Source organism: Sorex fumeus, unplaced genomic scaffold (genome assembly GCF_029834395.1).
Source record: "Sorex fumeus unplaced genomic scaffold, SorFum_2.1 ptg000024l, whole genome shotgun sequence".
NCBI lineage: Eukaryota > Metazoa > Chordata > Mammalia > Eulipotyphla > Soricidae > Sorex > Sorex fumeus.
Genome location: NW_026606081.1, coordinates 53178009 through 53205335, shown reverse-complemented (window position 1 = coordinate 53205335; position 27327 = coordinate 53178009). Strand labels below are relative to the sequence as shown.

At 47.2% G+C, this 27327-nt stretch overlaps 1 protein-coding gene across 1 annotated transcript in view; it reads right to left on the bottom strand.

Moving 5' to 3' along the window:
- CSMD1 (CUB and Sushi multiple domains 1) overlaps positions 1-27327 on the bottom strand; it is a 968167-nt gene that overhangs the window by 704080 nt on the left and 236760 nt on the right. The window contains exon 2 of the mRNA XM_056113926.1: positions 16024-16240. Coding sequence (XP_055969901.1) covers positions 16024-16240 — 217 coding nt within the window. The remainder of the gene's footprint in view (positions 1-16023; positions 16241-27327) is intronic.

The following is a 27327-nucleotide window of genomic DNA, read 5'->3' as shown; positions in this document are numbered from 1 at the left end:
AGTGGCTTTTGGCAGAAATCCCTCCAGATTTAAGTGTTAAAATTTCGGTATTTCAAAACCACATGGCCCTACTGCAGCCACACGACATCATATGTTATTCATAACCAGCAATAGAACACAAATTGTCTATTGTTGCCTTTTCAGCAGATCCAAGTGTTGGGGTAAAATCTCAAATAATGGTGGGTCTGGTGTCAAAATAGTGAATGTGATCAAAGTAGAGAGAGAGTAATGTAGAAATCATCTGCCCCACAGGCAGGGGGAGGGTGTGGGATGGGGGTATACTGGGATTTTTGGTGGTGGAGAATGGGCACTGGTGAAGGTACGGGTGTTTCATTATATGAATGAGACTTAGACCCAAAAGCTTTGTAACTGCTCTCACGGTGATTCAGTAATAAAATTATAAAAAATGGAAAAAAAGGTAAGGTGTTCATGCACAATTCAATCAGCTAATCAGTGGCTGAATAAATAGCAGTACTCCTACAAAAAAAAAATTAACTACCACAAAAATACTCTGTCGATAACCTACACTCCACATATATCTCTAGTCTAGTTCAAGAGATGGAGCTTATGAAAATACATGTAATTATATATGCCAATACATATCATACATACATACATACATACATACATACATATCGCTGGAGTGATAGCACAGTAGTAGGGCGTTTGCCTTTCAAGCTGCTGCCCAGCTTAGCCAGATTCAATTCCCCGCCCCTCTCGGAGAGGCTGGAAAGCTACCGAGAGTATTTCACCTGCATGGCAAAGTCTGGCAAGCTACCCATGACATATTCGATATGCCAAACACAGTAACAAGTCTCACAATGGAGACGATACTGGGCCCGCTCAGCAAACCAATGAACAACGGGAGGACAATGCTACAGTGCTACATATCATACATGTGCATATACATTTTACTTGCATACTTTGAAAAATTTAAATAACTTGTCTAGAACCTAAACCAAAAAATACAAATCCCCATTGATTTTTTGTGATTTAATCACAAGCTGAGAAAATCTGCTCTATGCTGAACCAAGACAGAGTCAATTCGATAAACATAAAAGGATAAACTATTAACAAGACACAGGACAGAAATAACTCCAGGGTGAGGCAGGGACTGGGTGAGGTTAAAGATGTCCCATGCACATGCAGGACTAAGTTGGGTTCTGAGAAGAAACGTGTTGGGCTCAGACAGATGCTGGTGGGGCACTCCCAAGGCTTAACCGGCATGCAGGTGTAAAGCCATTTCAAGAAAAATTAAAAATAGCTAAAATTTACACCTTAGGGGCTGGAGCGATAGTACAATGGGTTGGGCATTTGCCTTGCACACGGCCAACCTGGGTTCGATTCCCAGCATCCCATATGGTCCCCCGAGCACTGCCAGGAGTAATTCCTGAGTTCATGAGTCAGGATATGCATCGCTGGGTGTGACCCAAAAAGTAAAAGAAAAAAAAAGTTACAACTGAACCTAGGGGTTGAAGAGATAGAAATGTGGGTGAGGAACTTTCCTTGCACACGACTGACCTGAATTCCATTCCCAGAACCACTTCTGGCCCCCCGAGCACTGCCAGGAATGATCCTTGACACAGGGCCAGGAATAAGTCCTGAACATCACAGCGAAATGGAACTGAATGGGAAAACTCAAGAATAAATGACAGCGGAGAGAGCCCTTTGCAGTGGTTCTGTGAGAGCTGGGCAGGAGTGCGGCCGGTCGAGCGCTCAAATATTTGAAATCAAACAACCTGGTCCTCACCTCCTGTCACAGAAGACATCATCGGGTAATAGAAAACACTTTCAATGAAATCACCACAAAATGCAGCTACATTCCAACACAGTGTTTAGAAAGATGAAGTAGCAGAGCGGAGAGGGGAGAGAGAGGGGGGATGGAGAGGGAGGTGAAGAGAGAGAGAGAGAGAGAGAGAGAGAGAGAGAGGAAGAAGAGTTGAGGCACCCCAGCAAGGCCCCCCCTGGTTCACACCCCTGCACAACTGCTGGGTGGTCAGTTGTTCCCCAGCACCACATCCCAGGGGCTCACAGGTGACCAAATATTGCCAGAAGGGGCTTGGGATCTCTGGATACTTCTTAGGAGGGGAAAAATATAAAATCATTTGTGGTGGGAGGCTTTTAGCTCTAATTATCATATGAGAGGAGAAAGCTCAATTAGTGACCTTATGTTCTGCTGAAATTTATAGGAAAGGGATAGAATGAGCCCAATGGAAGTAGGACAAAAGAGAGGGTTGAAATACGGTAGACAAAGCAGAGCATATGCATTTCCAATATTAATAATTAAAAGATGATTAATCATAAGAGTCTACAGACATTAAACAATTCTAAATAATGCCACTTATATATATTTTTTAGAAAACTATACGAATACATTTGATAACAGAAATTAAGTGCATGTTCTGGAAAATGTAATTGATCTAAATTGAGACCAGAATTTTAAAAAAATGAGAACAGATCCAAATGTAGAAAGCATATTGAATTGTTTCATATTAAATTTATTTATTTTTAGAAATTCACAGAATAAAAATGTAGGGGCAGGTGGTCCTTGGTTGAATTTTACCAAGGCAAAATGCCACAATTTCACTAACTTTCAGGGAGAAGGGAGGAAATCAAGCTCTCCCCAATATTTTGGAATAAAGTTTATACCAAAACCTGGAAAAGGAGATGAAAGCCAGTATCAGTCACATGTACAGACACAAAACTCCTAAATAACATGTAACAAATAAGAACACAGCAGTATAGGAATGATAATAACATATAATAGATAGGAACACATCAATATTGCAATGATAAGAATGTGTAACGTGTAGGAAGGCAGCAGTATAGCACTGATAATAACATGTAATGGGTAGGAAGGCAGGAGTATGGCAATGACAATCTTGTCTAAGTAGCCTCTGTACTAGTGTGCATGACTGGATTCACATTAAAAACTAAACAATATAATTAGCCATATTAAGAGAAAGAGATGGAAAGCGCCGCTATGACTTCCAATTTCACTGAAGCAGAAAAAGCTTTTGACCAAGCTAAAGCCTTTTTTTGCACATGTCCCCCCAGCCCCACCCCTCCCATCCCAGCCAACAGTCAGCTAACACAAGAGACAGAAATCCCCCAGGTGAGAAAAAAAATTCATGAAGAAAGTGGTGAGTGGAAGATAAAACACAAAGGGGCAAGGGAAAGGGAACATAAAATCATGCATGGGTGTCAGACAGGGACAGCCTCACCTGGAAGGCTTTGTCCACCTCCCCTGGCCGGGGAATCACTGTCCTGCAGGAACCCATAGCAATGCTACCTGGGGCCAGGTCTACCCAGCAGGATGGTCCTGGTCCACGTCATTCCCATATAGCCTGGACAAACACGCCAAGGGAGTCCTCCAACCGCTGCTCTGAATGATCACACCAGGGCTTGGGTCCTGGTCCCCAGGGAGGCTGCGGGGGATGGCTGGAGGAGTCTGAGACCATCTCCACGGGCAGGAGCCTCGGGCTCAATCCAGGCTTGCAGGATGCCTGCACTGTGGATTCCTTGAAACTTTCCAGGGAATTGTCCTAAATATCACTCTTTGATTCACAGGACCCAAGACTAAGACCCTCCCCACCAGTTGCAGTCTTTCTACATTAGCCCCAAACTCTTATGCACGAAGCTTTGGAAGCCTTAGATTTTGTAACAGTGGGAAAACATTAGTTAGGGCTGAATCCGCTAGATCCTTTTCTGAGAAACTGACGCTGAACTCGGGACCTGGAGAGGAGCTTTACATTGAGAACTGGGAGAGTCTATTGTCAAAATGACAGTTCTTCTCAAATACGGAGTGAAAGCAATCACAATGAAACCTTCGAGAGAATTTTTTTTTTCTTTTTGGGTCACACCCAGTGATGCACTGAGGAATTACTCCTAGCTGTGCTCAGGGGATCATATGGAATGCTGGGAATCGAACCCGGATTGACCGCATACAAGACAAACGCCCTAACCACTGTGCTATAGCTCCAGTCCCTGTCGAGGGAATTTTTTGAAGAAATGCGGGCCAACTCAAAATAGTTCTACAAACTACAAAACGAGAATAACCAACTGCGTTAAAATATCAGAGCGTGACCAGTGAGATTCCAAAACTCACCGTACGGCTGCAGTCAGCAGGCAGCAAAAGGAGAGCAATTAGGATGACAAACTGGTGCAGAAATGCCTCTCACATATTTCAGAAATTGACTTAACAATGGTCCAAGTCATTTCAAGGAAGAAAATGAGATATTTTCAGCAACTGAGGTTCAATCAACGGAACTATATGTTTTTAATGAGCATCAATTCTAAAGAATCATAGCCTTTTCAACAAATAGTCTTGGAATAACTATCTATAATGCAAAACTAACTGTAAAATCTTATTTCCTATCTCTGACAATTAACTCAAAAGACAGCATATAGCCTAACTTGAAGCTATGAAAACCATGAGCCTTTTAGGAAAAAAAAAGGAGGATATCAAAAACGTGTGATACTGAGGTGTGCAAACATTCTTCTATACTGCATACCATCACGAAACAGAAATTAAAACGTGCTACCTTGGCCTTTATGAAGACTGGAAAGTTTTGTTATTCAAAATCATGTCATTAAGAACTTAATTCAGGGAATGTTAAGTAATGCAGAAGGTGGAGAATGTGCTCCAAGAAGACAAAATCCCAGTACACTGGCTAGATCCATTGTCCCATCCGCTGGAAGATCCCGGAAAGAACAGAAAGGGAGATACAAGGTAAAGTGACGGGGAGGAAATGGCCTTCTCCTCCCCTGGACACTGAGGGCAGTAAAACCAGTGCATGGCCTGACGAGATCCTGAAGGTGACACGATTATCCCAGGCCCTCCCAGGCCCTGCTGGCATCAATGTCCCGGTGGTAACTCAGACCCTATTGATGCCTGCAGACTGGGCCTTTGTCCACTTGACAAAGCACCTCCTGCTGCCTAGGGCAAAGAAATCAGACCCTTGGGCACCCGAGAGGTTTCCACCCTGAGTTGAGTCAGGTTTCTCAGACAAACTGAGCCAATGCCTCTATTTTCTGACCCCTGGGATCACCCACACCTGGGTCACTGACTGGGCGTGCCCACACACGGGGTCTGCAATGGAATCTGGGTCCTGCACTATCCCCTGAAAGCACCCACAGGGCCACGGGAGCTGTGATTGGGTGTCCAGGGCATCCTGATGTACCAGGGATGTGCTGACAAGTGGCCATGGGAATGACCGTGCAGGGCAGAGCGAGGCAACACCCGGACTATGCCAACTTTCCCTCTGACCCCTCATCCCCTCACTCACCCTGCCTCAATGCTGGGAGGGGCTGGAGAGAGGGGCACTCAGGGGGCGGCCTAGTCCCCCAGGCCTCTAATGACCTAAGGCCTATTTGTCCATGCCCTGCGGGATCCTGCCATGCTCTGAAAATACGCACAGGCTGCCTGCTCAGAGTCCCTGACCACCAGCAGAACCATCACAGGGTATATGCAGTCCAGGGGGTCAGGGCACAAGGAAGGCCATTGATCCAGACCCTCCACTCCCACTGCTCTTCAGCAGAGTCATTTCAGCACCAATGAGGGTCTTCCTCGCTCCCACCCCAGGTGGACAAAGCTTGTTCACTGAGCACATTTTTGGCGGCGGGTGGAGAAAGTGGTGTCTGGAATGTTTCTCACGGGTGGGCAGAGGCAGCTGGAGACTCCCTTGTACCAGTGTCCATAGGTGTCCTTGCAGGCAGAATGTGGGCAAAGACCGCTTGCCCATGCCTCCTGGTTCCCAGCATTCTTCTGGGGATTGGGCAGATGTAGAGGGGTGGACACAGCCCTGCCCAGCCACTGAGCTCCTACCAGCTCCGGGCACACAAATGCAGGCCTGGCCACTCTTTGGGTGCCGACATCCCTACAGGGGGAACTGCAGCACCCTGGCTGCAGGCAGTTGCAGACTCTAGGAGTCTCCAGACCTCTTGGTACCTGACTCAGGCCAGGTTCCAGTTCAAAACCTTCTGCAGCGGCAGGATACCAGATGGCCCAACGCTGTGCTGGCCGCTTAACAGCTGCTGAGGCTGGGTGCCTGGCCTCCACCCTGCGGTGTCCAGGCCTGGTCAGCATGTGCATCACTGGCCTCAGTCCCGGTGGGCAATGGAGGTAGTGGTGAGCACGGGCTCAGGTGGGCTGGAGCACTCACACCAACAGGCAAAAGCGGCCGGTATGGGGTGCCCAGCTGAGGGCTAGGCATGGCCTCGGGGTTGCACACAGGCCTTCCTGGAGGTGGGCCAGGAACGGCAATGACACCTGCGCCCACGTCAAAGCAGACAGGGTCCCTGTATGTGCTCCTGGACCTTCCTGGCACTGCCTTGACCCCTAGTCCTCTGTCCTTCCCGCCGGGCCCCTTTGGGCACAGAAATGTTCTCTTTTCTCCAAAAACCAACACAACACAAAGCTGCAAACCAATCAAGCACTACCTCTGGCTGAAGACTTTGGAATGGCCATGTTTACAGATGCCCCATTTATGCATCTGAGGGGGGACAGAGGGGTCACCAACAGCCAGGGAAGACCTCCCGTAGCGTTTCTCAGGCAGAGCCATGCCCACCAACCTGGGCTGGCAAGACTGTCACACAGAGAGTGAGTGGGAGGAAACTCAAACCTGCTTTCACCTCTATAGGCGAGCAGGAAATGGACCACACAGTAGTGTCTGGCCCTCCAAAGGCACCTTGCTTTAAGGCGTCTGTACCACCACACCTGAGGAAACCTCCCTGGCCCTCCTGGGGTCTTCCTTCTCACCCGTCACTGATCCTCACAGTGGCCTGTGGAGGCATCAACCTGCACTAGGTTAAATATCTGGACCAAGCATTTGCTTTTCAGAGTACTAGTCCGAGAACCAAACCCAGTGTACCGCATGGCCAGTGAGGCCTAAGAACACTGGTGGCAACTATCTTGTCCACTCTAAATGTACCAATAGCAGACTTCTAAGCATCACTGTAAGAAGGAGGCTGCCCAGGGACCCGCTCATGGATGGGAGAAATTGGGCTGCTGGGTCTTCAGAGGGCATTTTCCGGGACTTTGAGGAGGCCCAGATTGTCTTTGGCTCGTGGTGCCTTTGTAGGCCCAGAGTCACAGGTGGAAGCTCTCCATCCACCCGGACTCCTGCTCACACAGCCCTGCCACCAAGCTGTGTGTATCCCAGAGGGCTGGGAGGGGGACAGTCACAGTGGGAAGTCTGTACTCAGCAGCCCCCACCTGACCTCTCGTGTCCCAGGGTTCAGCGTGACATCAAGACAGTCTTTGAGTTTGCAAAGATCTAAGAGGAGCTTCTGAGGGAAAACCATGTCATCTCAAAGAGATTGGAGACAGAGGCCGCCAGCTTGGGACTGGGGAGGGCGGGCGAGAGCTGGGTGCAGCTCAGGGCCCAGGCTGCCAGTGCTTCTGGGGGGTCAGTGCCCTCCTGAGTGGGTGCCAACCTGCCCCCTTGCCAGCACAGGCAGGAGGTACAGGCTGCCTCCCAGGGTCATACCTGGAGCAGGAGGGAGCAGGGGTCAGATATGAAGAGAGAAGTCAGGGGGGAGGGAAGCCAGGAAATAAAATCAAACCTGAAGCTCAAAAGACAAGGCAACCCACCCCAAGTTCTGCTCAAGTTTCTTCTTCTGTGACGTTTTTAAAATTCCAAAGCTCAGGTCTCAACGGTCTTTGTGAAACATGGCTTTTTTATCCCAATGTGGGCTGGTGAGACTCATAAATAAACACAGTGTTGGATTATACAAATTACTTCAGGATGAAAGCGGTAATCCAGCATCAAGGCCAGATGGAGTTGATACCCAGCACCCCGCATGATCCCCTCAGCCAGTCAGGAGTGAGCCCTGAGCACAGAGCCAAGAGTAAGGCCTGAGCACCACCAGGTGTGGCCCCCAAACAAAAGCAAAATCAAAGCGACTTCCAAGTAACTAACATTTCAAAGGTCTGAAGAGAACTTCATCAGAGATAAGCAGTTTTCCTTTTGACAGTGTTCAATGCTTTTGGATAAGGTTACATAAATCCTAGGCAACATCGTACACAGTTGCAGTTATATTTCAGGCACTTGAAAATAATGACTTCCAGTTCAAAGCCATACCCCATTCCTATTTTTTTTTTCATTGTGGGATAGGGGGCATCTCTGAGTAAAAATAAAAGACTATAAGGAACACATTTTTGGGTAGTGTATAGTTTCCTTTTAGAAATCTTGTAAAGGGATCGGGAGATGGTTCAGTGGTCAGTGCAGATTCACAGGAATCAGCATTCAATGCACAGCACCCCAAGGAGTGGTCCTCAGACCTCTCAGCTCTGCTTGGGGGATTCCCAAAGATCGCCAGGGGAGAAATCACCATTTGTTTCGTCAATTAAAATTCCCATTGTCTATGTCCTAAGTGCTTAGCAACTATGGCAGGCAGAGGGAACCCTCAATACTGCAGAAAGTAACGTAGCCAAGGCGGGGAACAGGAAAATTCATTCCAAACCGAAGGTGATGATTCTGCCATGGACCTATGGGCCATCAGGGATGGACTTCTCTGTGTCTCCTCCCTGCGGGCCCATAGGCGGCCTTGACACACCACTGCTGCAGGAATTGTGGCCAGAAGGACGGCAGTTCTGCTGAAGCCAAGTTTTGGACACTTTCTGCTTTTTTTCTGGGCTACACATTAGAAAGACCATGATTCCATTTCCTGTCCAGAGAGGGTTGTAAATGAGTCTTGGGGAGGTTTGATGCCCAAATACCAACACTGGTTCTCATATCAGAAACAGCTCATGTGCTGGGTCCCTCTCAGCTGTTCAACATCTGTGAAGCTCAGGTTTCTTGCACCCTGGCCTTGGGGGGGTGAATGGCCCAGCCCAGGCACAAGCAGAGAGAGTGCTGCCGGCAGCCTGGCATCACGCCTCACCGTACTTTGTCACACGGGCCCGACTGCTCCTAACATGACTTACCACCCTGCTGGGGTCACACTCTCAGGACGGACAGCTGGACGGTGCTTAATGCCTTCCAGGGCAAAGATCGCCAGGGGAGAATCACAGCTCAGAAATGGCTAGAGGAGGAAAGGGCAGGTGGCGAGACGAGCAGAGAGCAATAGCGATAGGCATGATGACCTCCCTAAGAACTCCAGGGGCACAGACATGCATGCGTGCCAATGTTCATTCACAAACACACACATGCACCCTCCAGATACACACATGCCTGTGTGCAGGCATGCATAGCTGTGCCTGAACATTCATACACAGAATCACGTAGCTGCTTACATGCTTGCATTCATATACACATACGTCTATATCTGTGTATGTGTGTGTGTGTGTGCCGATGCCCCTCCCTGGCCCTACATTTTCAGGATTTAGGTGAACTTTTCTCACAATTGAATTTCAGTGGCCTGTTGGTGCCCTTTGAGAGTTTTCAGGAGGAGTCTGTCTCTTTTCTAATTTCCTTGAAATCTCTATTGGGTACAAGAGTTATGACTGAAGAAGGGAGTCAAAGGGTCTTTGCCCGCACATTGGCCCAGAACTCCCATGATGGTTCTCACTAGGAGTAATTGCGTACTATTTGTCGGGAAGCATGAAACACTGAGAGGGACAGAAAAAAGTCACATGACTGAGAAGCCCAGTTGCAGGGAGGCACCCCGGGTTCTGCCCTGTTCTGCACAGTTCCCTAAGGCCTGGTCTGGGAGCTTCCTGCTCTGCAGGAGATGTGTTTACCAGCCCACCCCACCCCCCAAAATGTAAAGTGAAGTGAATTGTGGAGTGAAATTAGACATTCAAATACTACATTTAGTTTTAAATTTTAAGCCTGGGAGATCTCTTCATATCAACTGCGTTGTATAACTTACATGCTCTGATTGATTTGCCTTTATCCATGGAAATATAGGTTCTTGGATTCTTTTAACATGACTCAAATGGCCCATGAACATTTCTTTCGACATATTCTGTCATAAAGGTAAATATGTAGAATAAATTCTTCGCATGTCCTTACTGGATGAGATCTTTTCTCCTGAGTAGTTAAATTCGAAAGAGTCTCTGCCCCCAAAGCATTTATAGAAACCTCAAACCCTACGAGTGTGTCTTAGCTCAAAAAAGCTCCTGAGTTTTGCTGTTCGCAGAAGGGTGAGATATTTATTAATATTTGTTTGAATAGACTTTAAACTTTCTAGAACATTGAATTGTTATATCTGAGTTCTTATTTTATCTGCTTCTCAATTAAGTGATGCATTTTACTCCCTTTGAAATCTGAACATTCACTGTACACGTTAAGGAAAACAGCTCTTCCATTTTTAACCCTATTAATAGTTTTTACTGAATTTCCCACTTGGCTTTTACATTTTAGAGAGGCAGATACTTATGCCATTTTCTTTTTTGCTTTCTAAATGATGTGTTCAGAAAAATTTATTTTTGGTATATTCACCATCAACATTTTAATGTTTAAATTGTTTTCTAGCATATTTATTTGAAGTAGCGATGACAAGATTTTGCAGTATATAGAAGTGTGTCGATTTTCAGGTCCCGTGAAGTAGCTGCAGAACATTTTACCTGGAATGGATTCAGGCTCGAGACAGGGGTGTCTCCTGGTTGATCTGTTCTCACTCTGAAAACACAAACATCTTCCCAGCGTCTGTCTGTACGTCGCAAACAGCAATGTGTCAGGCGCTGAGAGCTCTGTGAACACCTTCCCTACACAGATACTTATAATTATGCAGGTTCTTCCGCCCAAGTTATTACGGTTGACACTTTCCAAATGGCCAAAACACTAAAATGAACCCTTGTGTTGGGCTGTGCTGGAAGCAAGCCCACGGCCCAGGACCGCTGGCTCACGCACACGCTCAGACCCACTCAGAGGCCTCTGCAACCAGGTTCCACCTTTGGCATTTCTCTCCAGCATTTCTAATTATTCAAACTGTAATCATTTTAAAATAAATATGTTATGTAATATCTGGTGCAATATAAATGTTATATAATACTTAAATAATATGCTAGTTGTTTGCAGCCAAAATTTCCCATTAAAATCACTGCCAGGGAGGGGGAGGAAGGGGGGAAATGACCTAAATATCCCTGTTGAGGCCCCAACCTTGTCATCCAGTCTCTGGCCTAAACATCCTCTCCTGCTTGTTTGTAGTCACCGCAGAGGCCAGTGTCCCAAGAAGCTGATTCAAACTCTGCCCGCAGCACCCATGTGGCCTGTGAGTGGCTAATTTGAAGCCTGTGATAAGGAGGGGAGGAGGGGGCCGGGATGGGGTGTGCGTGTAGGATTTCATTGTCCTAAGAGATGAATGAGGACAAGAGCAGGTGACCCAGGAGGAGGGGGAACAGGCAGGGGTCAGGGGCCCACCGCCAGCCCCTAAATCCCTAGAAGGCATCAGTCTATTGATTCCAGTGCCTACTCTGAGGGGGTCTCATGCCTGCAGGTTCCAGATACAGCCCTGCCCTCTCAGCTCATTCACAGGGTCACTAACCGCCCCTACCACCACCACCTAGGACTGGCCAGAACCCCCCAGCACCCCCTCCTAGCTCAATCTGGAGTGAGGCCCACTAAGATGGAAGCCGAATCCATTTGCACACTGCCTGCACTGACTATGGACCAGGGCAGCGGCCACTGATCCAGCTGAAATCAGACACTGATGCTGCCTGCTGATTTGTAAACGGGCTCTTCTGCATCAGGACCTCAGAAAACAGCAGGGCAGAGTTTGGGGGAAGGCAGCAGCATGAGACACCACCAGATGAATATTCTAACCTATCCAGGTTGCAGTTGAAAACCCTTTCAAAGTTCCAAGTCCCCAGCATCACCAGAGAGAGTTCACTGGCTTTGTGGGGAAGGTTTTGGGAATTCCATCCAATGCCACAGCACAGATTGAGAATCAGAATAAAAAATACATACACATTAGCACCCCTTCTCCTTCCATTTCTGATCTTGGTGGCCACACCCCCTTGTTCTCTCGCCACTTTTTTGCCACCACTGGCAGAACACAGGAACCATCTTGTACTTGAAGGGGAGGAGAGAGGACGGGGCCCCAAGGACATTTCCTGAAGCCTCTTCCACAAATGGTGCCTGCATGGATGTCTGCGGCCTCCTCCCATCACTAATATTCCCTTCAGAGGTGGAGACAGAAGGTCACTTATTTAGTAATCTCTGTGGGAAACCGGTGTCACTTCAATCATTTCATGATGATTAGGAGATGAACAGCCTCATTTGCCAAAGCCAAGAGCGCCTCTGGGACAACAGTCACCAGTGGCTTGTGGGAGGAGCAAGTGGCCGGGTACTGCTCAGGACAGGCTCTGTGTGCTGCTGGGGACAGGCTGTAGGAACTGCTGGGCTCCCAGCGGAGAGTCTCTGGGTGCTGCTGGGCTCACACAGAGCATAGTGAATCATACATGTCCAGAGGAGACGCTTGGGGTATGACACTCACTTCTCTCTGTTCTAGTCTTTGCGCTCAAACAAGAAGATGCACAAGCCCCAACAAGGCAGAGTCAGAGCCCAGTGGCTTCCAAAGGGGCTTAGGTATGTGTCAGAGGCAGACGCTAAAGAACTTCAGAGGAAAAAATAATAACCCTCCCCCCGCCCTGGGGACTGCTGTTTTGTAACTTGAGCTACAATGGGACATCTTTCTGAAATAAATATGTCATCTGGGTTCCTAGACTTGGTTCTCATGTAGACAGAGGGAGGGAAGAGGATGCAGAAGAGAACAGATGATGGTTGGATCCAGGACTAACCCACAGATCCTTCGAGTAAATGAGAAAGAGAATATCCACATCTTCTCTCAGCACTCTGCTGAACCTGGAGGGACTAGAGGTGGGGGCACGAGGGGGACACAGAACACCGGATGCACACCCTTTCATAGGAGACCACAGGGCGTGTGCAGCCCTTCTCTGCTCTCCACAGCTACCCAGGACCTCATCAGCAGGCACCAACCACCTCACGTCTCCATGGCAGAACTTTGGTCTCCAAAAACCTAAGACACACGTTGGTGCTGTCCAGGAGCTCTGGGCTCAGACAGACTCATGGAGAGGGAAGGGCTGGATGGGAGTCTAGGGGGCAGGTGAGGAGTCAGAGGTGAGAGGTCAGAGCATCTCACCAGTAATGCAGTGAGGATTGCACAGCAATGAGTCGGGATAGTAGAGTTGGAAAGGACTGTGCCTGGCACAGTGGGGACAGGTGGTCTGGACAGCATGGCCGCTGGTGTCCTCTGAGGGCATGTGTGGAACCAGTCTCCAGAGTGGTCCAGGACGAAAGGGGGAGTGCTCCTGTGGAGGCGCCTGATACGTGCACAGCCTGTCCAGGGATGAGCCCACACAACTGGGCCAAGGCTCAGCCGCCAACCTGAGTTCCCAGGAATCAGGATGAGAAGTAAGCTACTCTGCAGCAGTGAAAGGCGGTGCCACGTCTCCTGGGTTTGCACCCACATCTGCCACTGATCCCGATTCCTGCCAACATGAACCTAACACAGAGTAGGGTCAGTAGAGTTCTGATCTGGATGCATCTGTTTCTACGCTCCAGGGTCTAGAACCTTTCATTCCTACAACGCTTCCTTCCGCACAAAGAAAGCCCATGCCAAAGCCTTCCAGGGCGGGGTGGGGTTTCGGTAAAGGAACGCGTCCTCCTAACCTGAATGAGCCGCAGAGGGGTTGCCGGGGTTCTCTCTGCAAATGAAAACTTGTGATGCAGAACCACTCAAAAAAACCCTTGTGACCTCCTCCGCCACAGCCTTCCTAGTTCTCTTAGCTAACGCATCCAAGTGAGTGAAAATATACACAGATATATCTCAGGATGGCACTCATGCTTCCTCAACTACCAATCTGTCCCCAGGCACTGATGTGAATTGAGATGCGAGACCCTGGGTCCTTAGACACAGCTCATGACTCCTCCAACCTCCGTCCACTGAAGACCCTTCTTCACAGGACACTGGCAGATTGCTGACACAGAAAGGACCAAAGACCACCACTTGCATGTAGAAAAGTGTTAAAATCAGCAATTTAGATGTGCTTCTTTCAGGCAACTGAATTGTAGGAAATGATGATAACGGTGAAACTTAATGAAGAAAATGTATTGGGCAGAGATATATGGGGCTAAAGCTCTCACATTGCACATTCAGGAAAGAGAGATCTTTGTATGCAATATAAAAAAGTGTTTTAAAAAGTCCAAATTACATTTTACAGGTGACCATAAAATACAAGAAGGCATTCGATATCTGTAAAACCCATAAATAAAATGCAAAAAGAGATTTGAACTATGCTATGTAACCTAGTCAATATGTTTTTGTTTTTTGCTTTTTTGGATCACACTCAGCATTGCACAAGGATTACTCCTGGTTCATGCACTCAGGAATTACTCCTGGCCATGCTCGAGGGACCATATGGGATGATGGGAATTGAACCCAGGTTGGGCCGCGTGCAAGGCAAATGCCCTACCCGCTGTGCTATCACTCCAGCCCCAACCTAGTCAATATATCGACTTTATAGTAATTAATATTTAAATATTAACTAAATAAACAAATAATTTTATTTATAGTTAGAAAGTGTTTTCATTCACAAATTGATGAGTAAACTTTGTACTCTCTATTGTTAATATTGTCATTAGCATTGATGCAATTTTACTTATACAAGTAGTAAAATGTCTTTGGCCTATTATCACATTTCTACAGTCTTCTATATATTCCACAAATTTCTAATTATTGCCAATTTAAAACCAAAGAATGGAGACATTTTTGCATTGATGTATATATATATATGTATATGTATACACCCCCCCACACACACACAACACTTAAATATGTTCATTAGTTCAGCCAAGAAATTCATTACTTTTACAGAGATATAAATCTTTCTTTGCAACATTTAAAAAGTAAATATATTGGAGCTAGAGAGAAATACAGAAGGTCTGGGACTTGCCTTGCACATATCAACCCTGGTTCTATCCCTGGCATTTGTGATCCCCAAAGAGCCGCCAGGAGTAATTCCTGAGTGCAGAGCCAGGAGTAACCCCTGAGCATCACTGGGTTTGGCCCAAAAACAAACCACAAAAAGTGAATATAGCGATACAGAAAACGTTTTATTTTAAATGTTGACAAATTAAAAACATAACTTAAGTCATCCAGGTAATATTTTTCTTTCTTTGTGGTAAAAAAAAATGATAGCTACAGGAGATAACCAAGGGCAAACAGGAAGTCATCTGACTGTATAAACAGGCAGTAGTGTGGCTGTATAAACAGGAAGTCGTCTGACTGTATAAACTGGAACTAGCATGGTTATATATAAATAGAGAATAGTGTGGTTGTATAAACAGGTGTACACGCCGCTGCCGTGGACCCTGCTGCCCACCTGCCCACTCACCGCCCAGCTGCTGCTCTGTGATGGGGTCCTGCTCTGCTAGCTGCTCAACCACCTCTGGGCGTACTCCATTGACCTCAAGGAGATCAACCTGAGACTGCAAATGTCCCAGGTGCTTGTCTCACTAGTGTGGCTGTATAAACAGGAAGTTGTCTGACTGTATAAACAGGAACTAGCATGGTTGTATAAGCAGGATGTAGTGTCATTGTAAACACAGAGAATAGTGTGGTTGCCAAACAGGCACTCGTGTGTCTGTGTACCGGGAAACTGTCTCACAGCCAAGGGAGAACAGTGCCCTTCAGCGTGCTCCCAGGACTCCACCTCCTATTTCTTCTAACTCAATACCTCCCCACGTATGTGGCCCTGCTGTTGCTCTTCAACCCAACTCACACAATTGTCTTTGTTTTTATCCCTTAGCTACAGTTGTTGGAGGAAAAAAATGGTGATTGTCCCGTTACTTACATTACCTTGACCACACAGCTATACAGATCCCGAACAGTTTGGTAGATAGAAATAAATCCATTGAAGTTACATTTTTAAGCATTGGAAAGCTGTGCACAGACCTGCAAGTGCATATATATATATATATATATATATATATATATATATATATAAAGTTTCCCTTCTGCTACTTAAATTCAAATACTGATTCCAAATAGTTTTCAGAGCCTGAAAAATCCAATAGAGTGGCTTCATCTATGAAGCGAAGTGGTGAGACTTACCTCACTTTCAGGTTGCCCTGCTGCAGTTGTCCGTCATACACGGATAAAATATCGAAGTCTTCCTCCAGGGCGAAGGTGTGGAAGGAGAGCTGTATCCGGTTCCGCTCTCCCGTGAGGATGATCCACGTGCAGTTGGCGTAGTTGGGGTAGCCGTGGGGGAAGCCGGGACTCTCGATGGTGCCGTTGGGGCCCTGCACCAGGCCTCCGCAGTTCTGTCCTGAGAGGGAAGACACACACAGCTTGGAACATGGCCCATTGCAAATCTGTGTCGTTAAGAACAATTTCTCTCTCTTTTTAAAAATACATTCATTTTTATTCATTTAATACTATGTTGGTGAGATCCACCCATATCCTCACATAATAGTGACTTGTTCTTTTTTTTTTTTTCTTTTTTGGGTCACACCCGGTGATGCGCATCCTGACTCGTGCACTCAGGAATTACTTGGGGACCATATGGGATGCTGGGAATTGAATCCGGGTTGGCCATGTGCAAGGCAAACACCCTACCCTTTGTGCTATCACTCCATCCCCATTAAGGACAATTTCAACTATTCAAAATTCTGTGTTGTCTTGAGGGGAAAAATAAAAAAAAATAGGATGACTTATTTGGTATTTCTTCATACCCAAAAGTTGAGCCATCGAAGACAATAACATTGGTCACTGCTGAGAGACAGTGAGAATAACAGACATAAGAGTTGGAGAGAGAGAGAAAGAGAGAGAAAGAGAAGGGAGGAAGGTGTAGAAGTAGAGAGAAAACTGAAAGAATATAATAATACCAAACAACATTGGGAACTCGGAACTCTTATTACTACTTAAATTTCTGTCATTTTCAAATACAGGTTCAAGGGTATCGGACTATCATACAAACAAGTTTGGTGCCCACATCCGTGTTGCATCATGCTGAAAATACTGTCCCCGATCCTTCATTGGAGGAAACTGCACCGACAGACAAGACAACTGTCACAAAACTATGAGCTCACATGTTAATAAACCCAGGCTGCCAGCAACCAGGACAGTGTAAACCGTTCCAGCACATTTCCTCACTGTCCACAGGATCAATCTTCCTCACAGTGGCTTAAATCTTACAATGCCAGGGAACAGAGCAAGCCCACAGGAACTGTAGCCAGTGGGGAATGAAAGGTGGAAAACCAGAGAAATTAAGGCATCCTAAAATTAAGGGAATGACCAGCAAAATAAACAATAGACCAACTGATGTCTAATCAACTCACGGTCCAGCCTAGATGAGGAGGGCCACAAAACAACCCCAAAGGGTGGGTCAGAGTACACAGGAAAGTGGACACGGAAGCATAGGGAAGAGTGGGAGCTCTGGGCACCAAGCTGGCCTTGTTCCTGGTGAGGACCCAGGGACCCTACCTGCTATTGTCCACAGTACTACCCGCCACTGTCCATAGCGCTACCTGGGGAGTCCACAAGGTCATGGCCTCTGGGTCCCTACCTGCTGCCTGCCCCTTTGTCCACTTTCAAAGTGGTCACTCTGGAACCAGCCCACGGGCCTTCGTGTGGGTGGACCTGTCCCACATCTCTGTTCTTCTCCCATGCAGCACCTCTGTCACGGCCACGTGTGAGTAGCCAGGCCAGTGGGATGTGGGGCAGCGATAAGCCAGGGCAGACGGTCGCATTGCCATGTCACCATACACTTCAGCACTTTCACGAGAAGGTGACCACCATACCATACCAGGGAGCAAACATGCATTCCAACAACTCAGCACTTGGAGCTCGATGTTCTGCGGCCCCGGGACCCTTACAGGCTCCACGCTCATGCCCCACCAACAGGAAAAATGTACTCATGTGTCCTCACACTTGAAAAGTCAGAGAGTTCTGGAAAAAACAAGACCAACTCAGAGGACAACATGCAGTGTTGTTCTTGAATACAAGTATTAGGAGCCGAAGAGATAGAACAGCAGAGAAAGTGTTTGTCTTGTATGCGGCTGCGGAGGTTTGATCCCCAGCATCCCACATGGTTCTCCGAGCACAACCAAGAGTAATTCCTGAGTGCAGAGTCAGGAGTGACCCCAGAGCATCACCAGGTGCAGTCCCCAAAGGAAAACAAACAAGTATTATTCCAGTTTTTATTGTGGAACTGCAAATAGAAAATTATTTCCAGCTCTATTTTATGCTTTAAAATATTAAATATCTCACAATTGAGAGCTCGGTGAGCTCAAATCTTTCAGAGTAATATTATCAAAAGCTTGTGGAAGTTGTCTAAATTTTCGTAAAAAAATTCAATGAAACGGATTTATGAATTTAAAACCAATGAACTAATAAGAAGCCCATTTTCCACTAAATTTAAATCTAACAATAACCCAGTAACAAGCCGATATTAAAGAGTGAGGTTTTGAAAGGTCTTTAAAGAAAATAGCTTTTCTGGTTTATCTAGAAATTCTTGCTTCACAGTTAATTGAAAAGTGAAGATTTGATTATAAATTGGAGGAAAGAAAAATAAATTTGACAGAAAAGGTGTCAGCTGGAAAGTGGTCAGTGTTCTAGCTCTAGTGGTGACGCGTATCCAGGAGAGAGAGTCTCTGAGGACTCCCATGGACGCATCTGGGTATGATTAGCGCCAAGCACTTTGCAGGCTGGTCATAATTGAGCAGTCGACAAGCTTTTCCACTGTCCCTGTGTGAAACTTTGGAAACCGCTAAAAGTTCTGCTGTAAGTGACTCTCAAGCCTGGCCACTTACTGCAATCAAGTAAGGAGGTTTTTAAAGACAGATATTGATATTCTTGGTCTGGGTCAAGAATATCTGAGAGAATCGTGAAGAAGAACAAAAGAAGAGATTTGATACTACTTAATATCACATCTTCTCTGAAAGCTGCAGTAATTGAGACCTGCACGGTGGGTCTGGATCTAGGTAGAGAGCCCCCCTCAGAAAAAGTGTAAGAAGTCCCCCACCACCTGCACAATGATGAGAACAGACTGAAGCGGCGCTGACTGCAGAGGGCTGGGGAAGGAACGAGTTTTACAAGAGATGGTCCGAGGTCAAATATTTCTCCAAGAGGGCAAAGTGAATAATAGACTCTGCCCCCCAGCCCACAATATACAAATCCCAAGACAAATAGATGCATGGCACGAGTCAGAGCTATGTGCCCAGAGGCCTCAATAGGACACGGAAGCATAAAACAGTTCGAGGAGAGAATAAAAGGGAGATCAGAAAGAAGGTCAAACTGTAACACGTACATTTGGCAGAGAAATGACAGTGGGGGCAACAGAGAGAAATCCTACACAAACACATCAGCACAGAAGGCCCCAGGCTCTACTCAGTGGGTGCTGATGCGGAATCAGGGATTTCCTCAAGCTGGAAGGTGACAGGTGGATCCCTATGTGGGAACCTGTCGGGTACCCCCAGACCTTCCGTGGAGGTGGAAACTTGAATTGATAAACACCTGATGTCTTTCGGACTATCTGGAGAAGCAACAGCCCCTGAAATGGAGGAAGCTGAGTAGACCTTCAGCTTAGCCAGGATTGCTGGCCGTCAACACCTTCTTCGCTCCTCATGGTACAGAAATACAGGCCATGTGAAGATGATTACTTGTCTAAGCAATACCACTCATCAGTATCACCTCAGAGTAAACAGGACTCATTCAAACCCTATTACAGCATTCGCTGGAATGTGTCCTTAGCAATCATTACTTCCAAGCTATTTATTTCAGTATCCTGAAAATCTATATAAGGTCCTGGTGTCTTAAGACACAGAAATCATACTAACACCACTTCAGAGTAGCTTTCAAACTGGTAATACCTGGTCTGTACTAGAATTAGTACAAATTACTTATCATTCACTTTCTTCATTGGTGTCAGAATTAAATTCAGGTGGATGGATATCTGACATAAAGATGGACTCAATTAAAAAGAACTTTTGGGGAATGAAACATGGTGTCTGAGGGGTGTCTGGAGGCAGCATTTTCCAAGTACACACATGTTCACGTTGAGATGAAGTTGGGGTTCATCCACAGTATCACCAGCAGCACATGCCAGAGTTGGAGCTGCCTCTCAAATGTCCCCAACAAAGTTCCCGTGGTTTTCTCTTGGGTTTGGAGGATAAAGAGCACAAGCCTGCCACAGAGAAGAGTTCCAGAAATGGTTCTGTAGCTGAGACTTAGATCCTTGCTTGATTGAAACACTGACCTTCAGCACAGCTTCCAATAAGCAGATCATTTTAGTGGTAAGCAACTTTAATGGACAAGTTTTAAACACTGGGAACATTAGCATACATTAGCAAATTGCACACAGGAATCTGTGGTTGGCTCATTTACATATTATATTTCCCAAGGGACTGATGTAATCCACAGTGCTCCATTGATAATTTTAATCTCTTAGTGAAACTTGGTTTATTCTTTTTCCCCCACAGGATTGAAAACTCAATGATTACCGAGCAAAATACTTAGTGATCTTTTATCTTTGAGTACTGATCCTGGACAATTGCTTAAAACCTAGCACCTATGTCAACAGGAGGAAAAGGAAGCTTATGGGTGAATACACATATAAATTGTGTATACCCACAAAAAGACATCGTGTTAAACATACAAAGAACTGTGGGCAAGGGGAATCTCATCTGCAACAGCCCTAGAGATGCACCATCCACATGCTGGTGTCCTCAGGAACTGTCCACAGCAGTGAGCTGCCAAAAGAGGTAATTACTGATTGTGGTCATCAGCTATAGTGCAAAGTGTGGGTGTGAAAAATAAGTGTCGAGGTAGTCTAGCAATTAAGTGGACTTTATGATACATCGAGTTCTTTTCTGAAATGGTCTGTAGGGTGCTCAAAGGGCTCTTCTGTGGAACGGATGGGTACGGAGCATGGGAAAAGTGAGCGGAGTTAACAAAAGCTGTGAAGGTCGTGCTGAATGTCCTCAGCAAAGACATGAGCACTGGCAGCTGACTGTCCACCTTTTTCCACAACACTGGGCTGATGTCATGACTCTGGGGATCAACCCCACTACCTGCTGACCACGCAGAGGGCTGGAAGAATCTGCCTGTACTGGGGTCTAGGGCCCAGGACACTAGAAAGGCATGCATGGCCCCCTCTAACTCCCACTTCCAAAGTCGGTCTGAACAAATGTTTAGCTGAGAAGCTGGAGACATGTCCTGGTCACTCAGAGCTGAAACAACTCTGCCCCCATGGGTGCCAGGCTGAGGTCGGCCTGGTCACTCGGAGCTGAAACAATTCTACCCCCATGGATACCATGTTGAGGTCAGCCTAGTCTCACAGAGGCATCGGCCTCACCTTGCCTTCCCCTGCTGGCATCTCTGCTGAGACTGTCTCTCGTGGTCCAGGCTGTTTCCTTGAGAGCAGCCGTAACCCACCCTGTGTGCCCCCCACACTCATGGCCTCTTCTCAGAGAGGAGCAGACATGAGCCTGCTGCCCACGGACGCTCAGACCTGCCTTCACCCATGCGTCCTCACTTTATTCCTGTGCAGCCTCCAAGGGGGACAGGTCCAGCTCGGTCTTGCAGCTGTTGGAGAGTGGATTGAGATGAAGATTGATGAGAAAGCAATGTCTTTACTCAGTCAAGACCCTTCTCAGGACCTGTCACCCTGCTCACAGGGTATTCTGACCTGGGTCTTGGCTGGATGCTGTAGAATGGTGCATCTCTACAAATGAGAAGAGATAGAGTCCCGGAGGAAGGAACTCTTTGGGCTGGACTCTTCTTCCGATGAGCAATTAGATTGACAAGCCTATGGAACCACCTACAGAAGCACCTTGAGCTCTGAGACGCAGACAGTGACCTTCCAATTAACAGTCTTGCCACTGTTTTCGAGAGTAAACAAGTCTACGCGCAAACACAGAACCCGCCCGAAGAACATGGGCCCGTCACGACTCTCAATGTGCTGGTTAACAACAGGTGGGTATGTGTTTGTTCTAAGCAAATCCGATGCCCACGCGGCTTATTTTAGCAGCAATGTAACCGAGGAGCAATTAAGACATGTTTATTACTTTTCGAGGCAACCTCCAATCGCTCCCTATATCATCTTGTGAAAACAACATTTAAGTTTTTCATATCTTATGTCAATTACTTTGCAAATGGAACTTTAATTACTTCCTTTCAACCAGATTCCTGACCTCTGAAGCATCTCTGATTTTGATGTTTTGGTGGAAATACGTTTTTCCGTGCACCTGTCGGTCTGCCAGGAGACGGGGCGCGTCCTGGGCACTGGAGGGTTCTGGCGGAATGGAAAGAGCCTGCTCTTCGTCTTCTGTTTCCTCCAGAGCTGGGGCGGAGGCTGACTTTCAGTGGAATCAGAATTTCCAACGGCAGGAAGTTTCCCTGCTCAGATAAGCACTTTCCAAAGCAGGAAACAAATCAAATATTCATTAACCTCGACATTATCCTCCGCAGTTCCATTGGATTTCTGGGTCTGCATTCTTCGGAAAACGATTAATTGTGGAAGGATCATGACTTAAATGTCCTTCTTAGGACACGGATTACAGGGTTTCAAAACTAAAATCTCTAGGCATTGTCCAGAACCATACACAGAAAGGAGATTTTATTCATCTTCCTGTTTCTCTGGGCACTCGAAGTGCTGGCGACCAGCTCTGAGGCTCGTGCTGCTCTCCCCGAAATGTACGGGATCGTCACTCACAACCCTTGACAAGGGGCCAAGGCCCTTGAACAGGTCACCCAGGCAACTCTCAGGAGCGAGCCTCACAGTTCCTCCCCAGAACAATGGGGCTCTCTGCAGAAGCCCTCCCTGCTGGCCACATGGTCTCCACGCTTGCTCCACACCTTGTGTGTCTTCCCTGAGTTTGTTCCCATCTCTAAGAGCACCCATTGTCCTGAAGGTCAGCCTGCAGCTGCCCAACACTTCGTCCCCTGCCTTCACTCCGTACCAGGCACCCTGCAAGCTCAGGAACAGTCCCTAGGGGCTCGCTTCCTCATGGCTCACATGGGCCTGGAGCAGATGGAAATCGTCCCCCACTGAGGCTGCAGACACCTTCTGCTTGTCTGGACCCCTCTCTAACAGGGTCCCTCCAGGGGCAGGAGCTGGGCCATAGGCTTCGGGGCAGGGGGATAGAGGAGCCATCGGACCTGGGATCTGAGTCACCTGGAAGTAAAGATCTTTCTGGGGGCACCAGGAGAAATTTGAGCCGTTTTTTCCCCCTTAAATTTTTATTAGTGAAACACCATGAGGTACAGTTGTAGACCACAAATTTTTGTGCTTGGGTTTCAGTTATACAATCATCGAATACCCATCTCTCCATCAGTGCCCATTCTCAACCATCACGGATCCCAGTATCCTTCCCACCCTCAATCCTCCCCATCCCACCCTACCTCTGTGGCAAGGCATTCCCTTTTGTTATCTCTCTCCTTTTGAGTGCTGTGGTTTGCAAAAGATTTGCTCAGATCCTACTGAGAGTATTGGAGTTTGAGTCAGTCCCTGTTGTCATTATCATCTTAAGGAATGAGTTTGAACAGCCCCGCTGTTCCTTCGGCCGCTTCATATGGTCTCTGCCACCTCTGGAGAGGCTCTTTCTCTTCTATAGTCCTGGGAATGCTAGCCCCTCCGCCTCTTCCTTCTAGAAAGGGTCATAACTCAGGGCAGGACACGAGGCAGTGAGTCACCCAGGAGCCGCAGGGTCTGACGTCAATGTTGCTCCCTTAGCGATGGCACCCAGGGGAGGGGACTGAGCTCATTCCCGGGCTGTAATATTTTCACCAGCTGAGAAATTGTCACGCTGGTGGCAATAACATCATTCCATGTCATTCTGGAGGGACAGATTGGAAGAAGTTCAGTGTCTTTTGGAGACAAAAGCCACATACAGAGAGAAAATACTGAGCTTTGGAGCAAACGAAGCAAATCCATGTGGAGCATCTCCCACAGGGAGGTAGGCACGGAAAAGTTGAGCGAAGTTGCTGTAGCACAGAGAGAGGAAGAGAAAGAGGAGCAGGGAGAGGGCAGCTGGGCTGGGGCAGGTGTAATTCCCACCTTCTACCTTCAGTGTGCGCTGAAATCATTCACCACCATCAAACACAAGGGGACGGAAAGAGGAAGTTCTCTAGGCAGTATTGGGTGGGGGCTTTTATCCCTGGATCCCCTCACTTCACCCCACTCAAGTCCACAGATTCCCTGAGCGAGAGGATAAGGACGGAGTTCAGGTCAGCAGATCTTGTGAACTTGAACCCAAATTGGGAAGAAATAAACTTCTGCTGTTTATAAGCCAAAGAGATGGAGATCCTTTTTAGAGCAGCCCCAAAGATGGAGGCAAACCCCGTCCTTTAAACGGAGCTCCCTGGGGAGGCTGGAAGGGAGCTTGGTGGGGGCTGGAGCCACAGGGCGACATGGAGAGTCTCTGCTTTGTATGTGGCCAACACGGGTTCCATCCTCAGCACCCATTTGGTGCCATGGGTACTGCCATGAGTGATCCTTGAGCACAGAGCCAGGAGAAAGCCCTGGGCACTGCAGGAACTTGGTGGGGGTGAGTGGCACCTTTATCTGGTCTCATTTGGTGCCTGTCTGGGAGGGCTCCAGTGTCCTGCTTTCAGAAAGGTGCTCCTGGGCATCCCATCTGCATGGAACTCTGACCCAACTCAACCCTCGTGGCCTCGCCCAGATGGCACTGGGGGCTCTTTCCCCAGAATCTGGCTGGGAACAGGCTCCTGAGGGACTCTAAATCTTCCCGAAATGCTGGTTTGAGCCACACTCTGAACTCCTCTCCCCAGAGAACTCTGCCTTTGTCTAGGGACAGGCCACGCCATGGCAAGGGAGGTGGTATAATCCAACCCGAGGCTGCCAGCTCTTTCTTTCTTTCTTTCTTTCTTTCTTTCTTTCTTTCTTTCTTTTTTTCTTTCTTTAATTTTTATTAGAGAGAGAGGCCCTCCCATTGATCGTCGATTTGCTCGAGCGGGCCCAGTAACGTCTCCATTGGAGACTTTGTTGTTACTGTGTCTGGCATATCGAATACTCTCAGTAGCTTGCCGGGCTCTCCGAGAGGGGCGGAGGAATCGAACTCGGGTCGGCCATGTTGGCCGCTTGTAAGGTGAACACCCTACCCGCTCTCTCTAATTTTTATTAATGGAATAGCATGAGATATAGTTGTAAACATACAAATTTTTGTTCTTAGGGTTCAGTCATACAATGATCGAGTACTCATCCCTCCACCATTCTCCACCAACACTAATCCCAGTATCCCTCCCACCCCCATCTCCCGATCCCACCCTGCCTCTGTGGCAGGGCGTTTCCTTTTGTTCTCTCTCTCCTTTTGGGTGCCGTGGTTTGCAAAAGAGGAATTGAGTGGCAATCATGTTTGGTCTGTAGTCTACTTTCAGCATGCATCTCCCATCCTGGGCGGATCTTCCCAACACCCTTTATTTGGTGCTCCCTTCTCTATCTAAGCTGCCTTTACCCCTAGAGTGTGCAGTTGGCCTCCAAGCCATGGAGTAAACCTCCTGGTACTTATCTCGGCTATTCTTGGGTGTTAGTCTCCTATTTTGTTACTCTATGTTCCTCAGATGAATGCAATATTTCTATGTCTGTCCCTTTCTTCCTGACTCATTTCATTTAGCATGATACTTTCCATGTAGTACCACTTGCATGTAAATTTCATGACTTCATCCTTTCTAACAGCTACATAGTACTCCATTGTGTAGATGTACCAAAGTTTCTTTAACCAGTCATCTGTTCTCAGGCACTCAGGTGTTTTCCAGATTCTAGCTATTGTGAACAGTTGCCAGCTCTTTCTTGCACTCCAAATTAGGTCTGGCAGCATTGGTGTGTATCTGAGAAGCCGTAACTTTTTCTGGAGGGGACTGGATGGGGTCACACTGTGCAGTGCTCAGGGTTGACTCCTAGCCATGCTCAGTGCAGCAGATGTGACTCTGCGGACAGAACCAGGGTCAGCTGCATGCCAGGCAAGCACTTCACCCTTCTCTCTCTCTCTCTCTCTCTCTCTCTCTCTCTCTCTCTCTCATTCTCTCTCTTACTTTCTCTCCCTTTCTCTCATTCTCTCTCTCTAACTCTCTCACTCTCTCTATTTACAGTGTGAGTCCTTTAGTAATTCTTTCGATGCACAGCTCTTTTAAGAATCATTCTTTCAATAAAACTCCCAGAGGAGAGTGACACAGAACATCCTGACCCCGTGCCAGGATGTCTTCACCAAGGCAACTTGGAAGGGGGGACAGGTTGAGCTTCCCTCCCTGCCCCAGCAGAATCCCAACAGCCGAAAAGCTACAGAACCCAACCACACAGCCATGTTCAAGGCCACTCTCCACAGGTTCAGACGAGCCTCACCTACAGAGGAACCTGCAGAAAAACCCAGGTATGCGGGACCCGTGACTGAGATCTCCAAGCTCGTTCAGAATGTGACTGGTCCTCCTCCCTCCAGCTCCCCAGTTTTCCAGCAGCTTGGCAGTCACACACACACACACACACACACACACACACACACACACACACACACACATACTGTCCTGCCTGGGTGCCATATAATCTCATCAACAGCCAAGATCCAGAGACTCTGAAATAAAGCTCCTGGAAGAGAGCGACACAGAATGTCCTGGGCGCGCGGCCGACCTATCATACTCTAGCCCACATTGTACCTAAAGTAGCACACATTTGTTTGGGTTTAACATATGTGCTCGTATTCTCTTATACAAGCGCTTAAATAGCTCCAGGATGATCTCCAACAATCTTCACACTCTTTCCTTTTATGGGGGTGGGAAGGTGCACGGTCATGGGATTGCTGTTTGAATACTATCTGTAATGAACTATTGTGAACAAATTTATAAAAATAAAATAATTATTATTGTTATTTAAAAATATCATTCTTTCCACCACATAAGAAGGTTTGGGGTTTCCACAGACTGGGGGTAGTCACAGCAGAGGCCTCTTGGGGGCGCTGTCGGCTGTGCTCCTCAGCTACCAGGCAGGCGTCTCAGAGCTTGGTCGGAGATCATCCTGCATCTGAATATGCACAACCAAGGCCAGGAGGCTGTTAGAGCCAAGGAAACACCCAAGAACCCCAAGGCCGGTTGGCGGCTTTGCTGCTACGAGAATCTTCACCTGTCGTGTGGTCGCTGTTCCATGGCCTTCCGGCTTCCTGGCTTCCTTCCCTGCATGCCAGACAAAGCCTGGCCCTGCCCTCTCTGTTATCTTGATGTTTCTAAGGAAATCATGCCACGGTATTAAAAGATCACGGAGGTTTTGGATGCATGATACAAATGACTTTGACCAAAAAAACAAAAACAAGCAAACAAAAAAAAAAAACTCTGGTTCTTTCAAAACTGTGGCCTTGATTTGCAAAAATACATATTGTCTGTACTTCACTGCATGTTTGTATTATACTG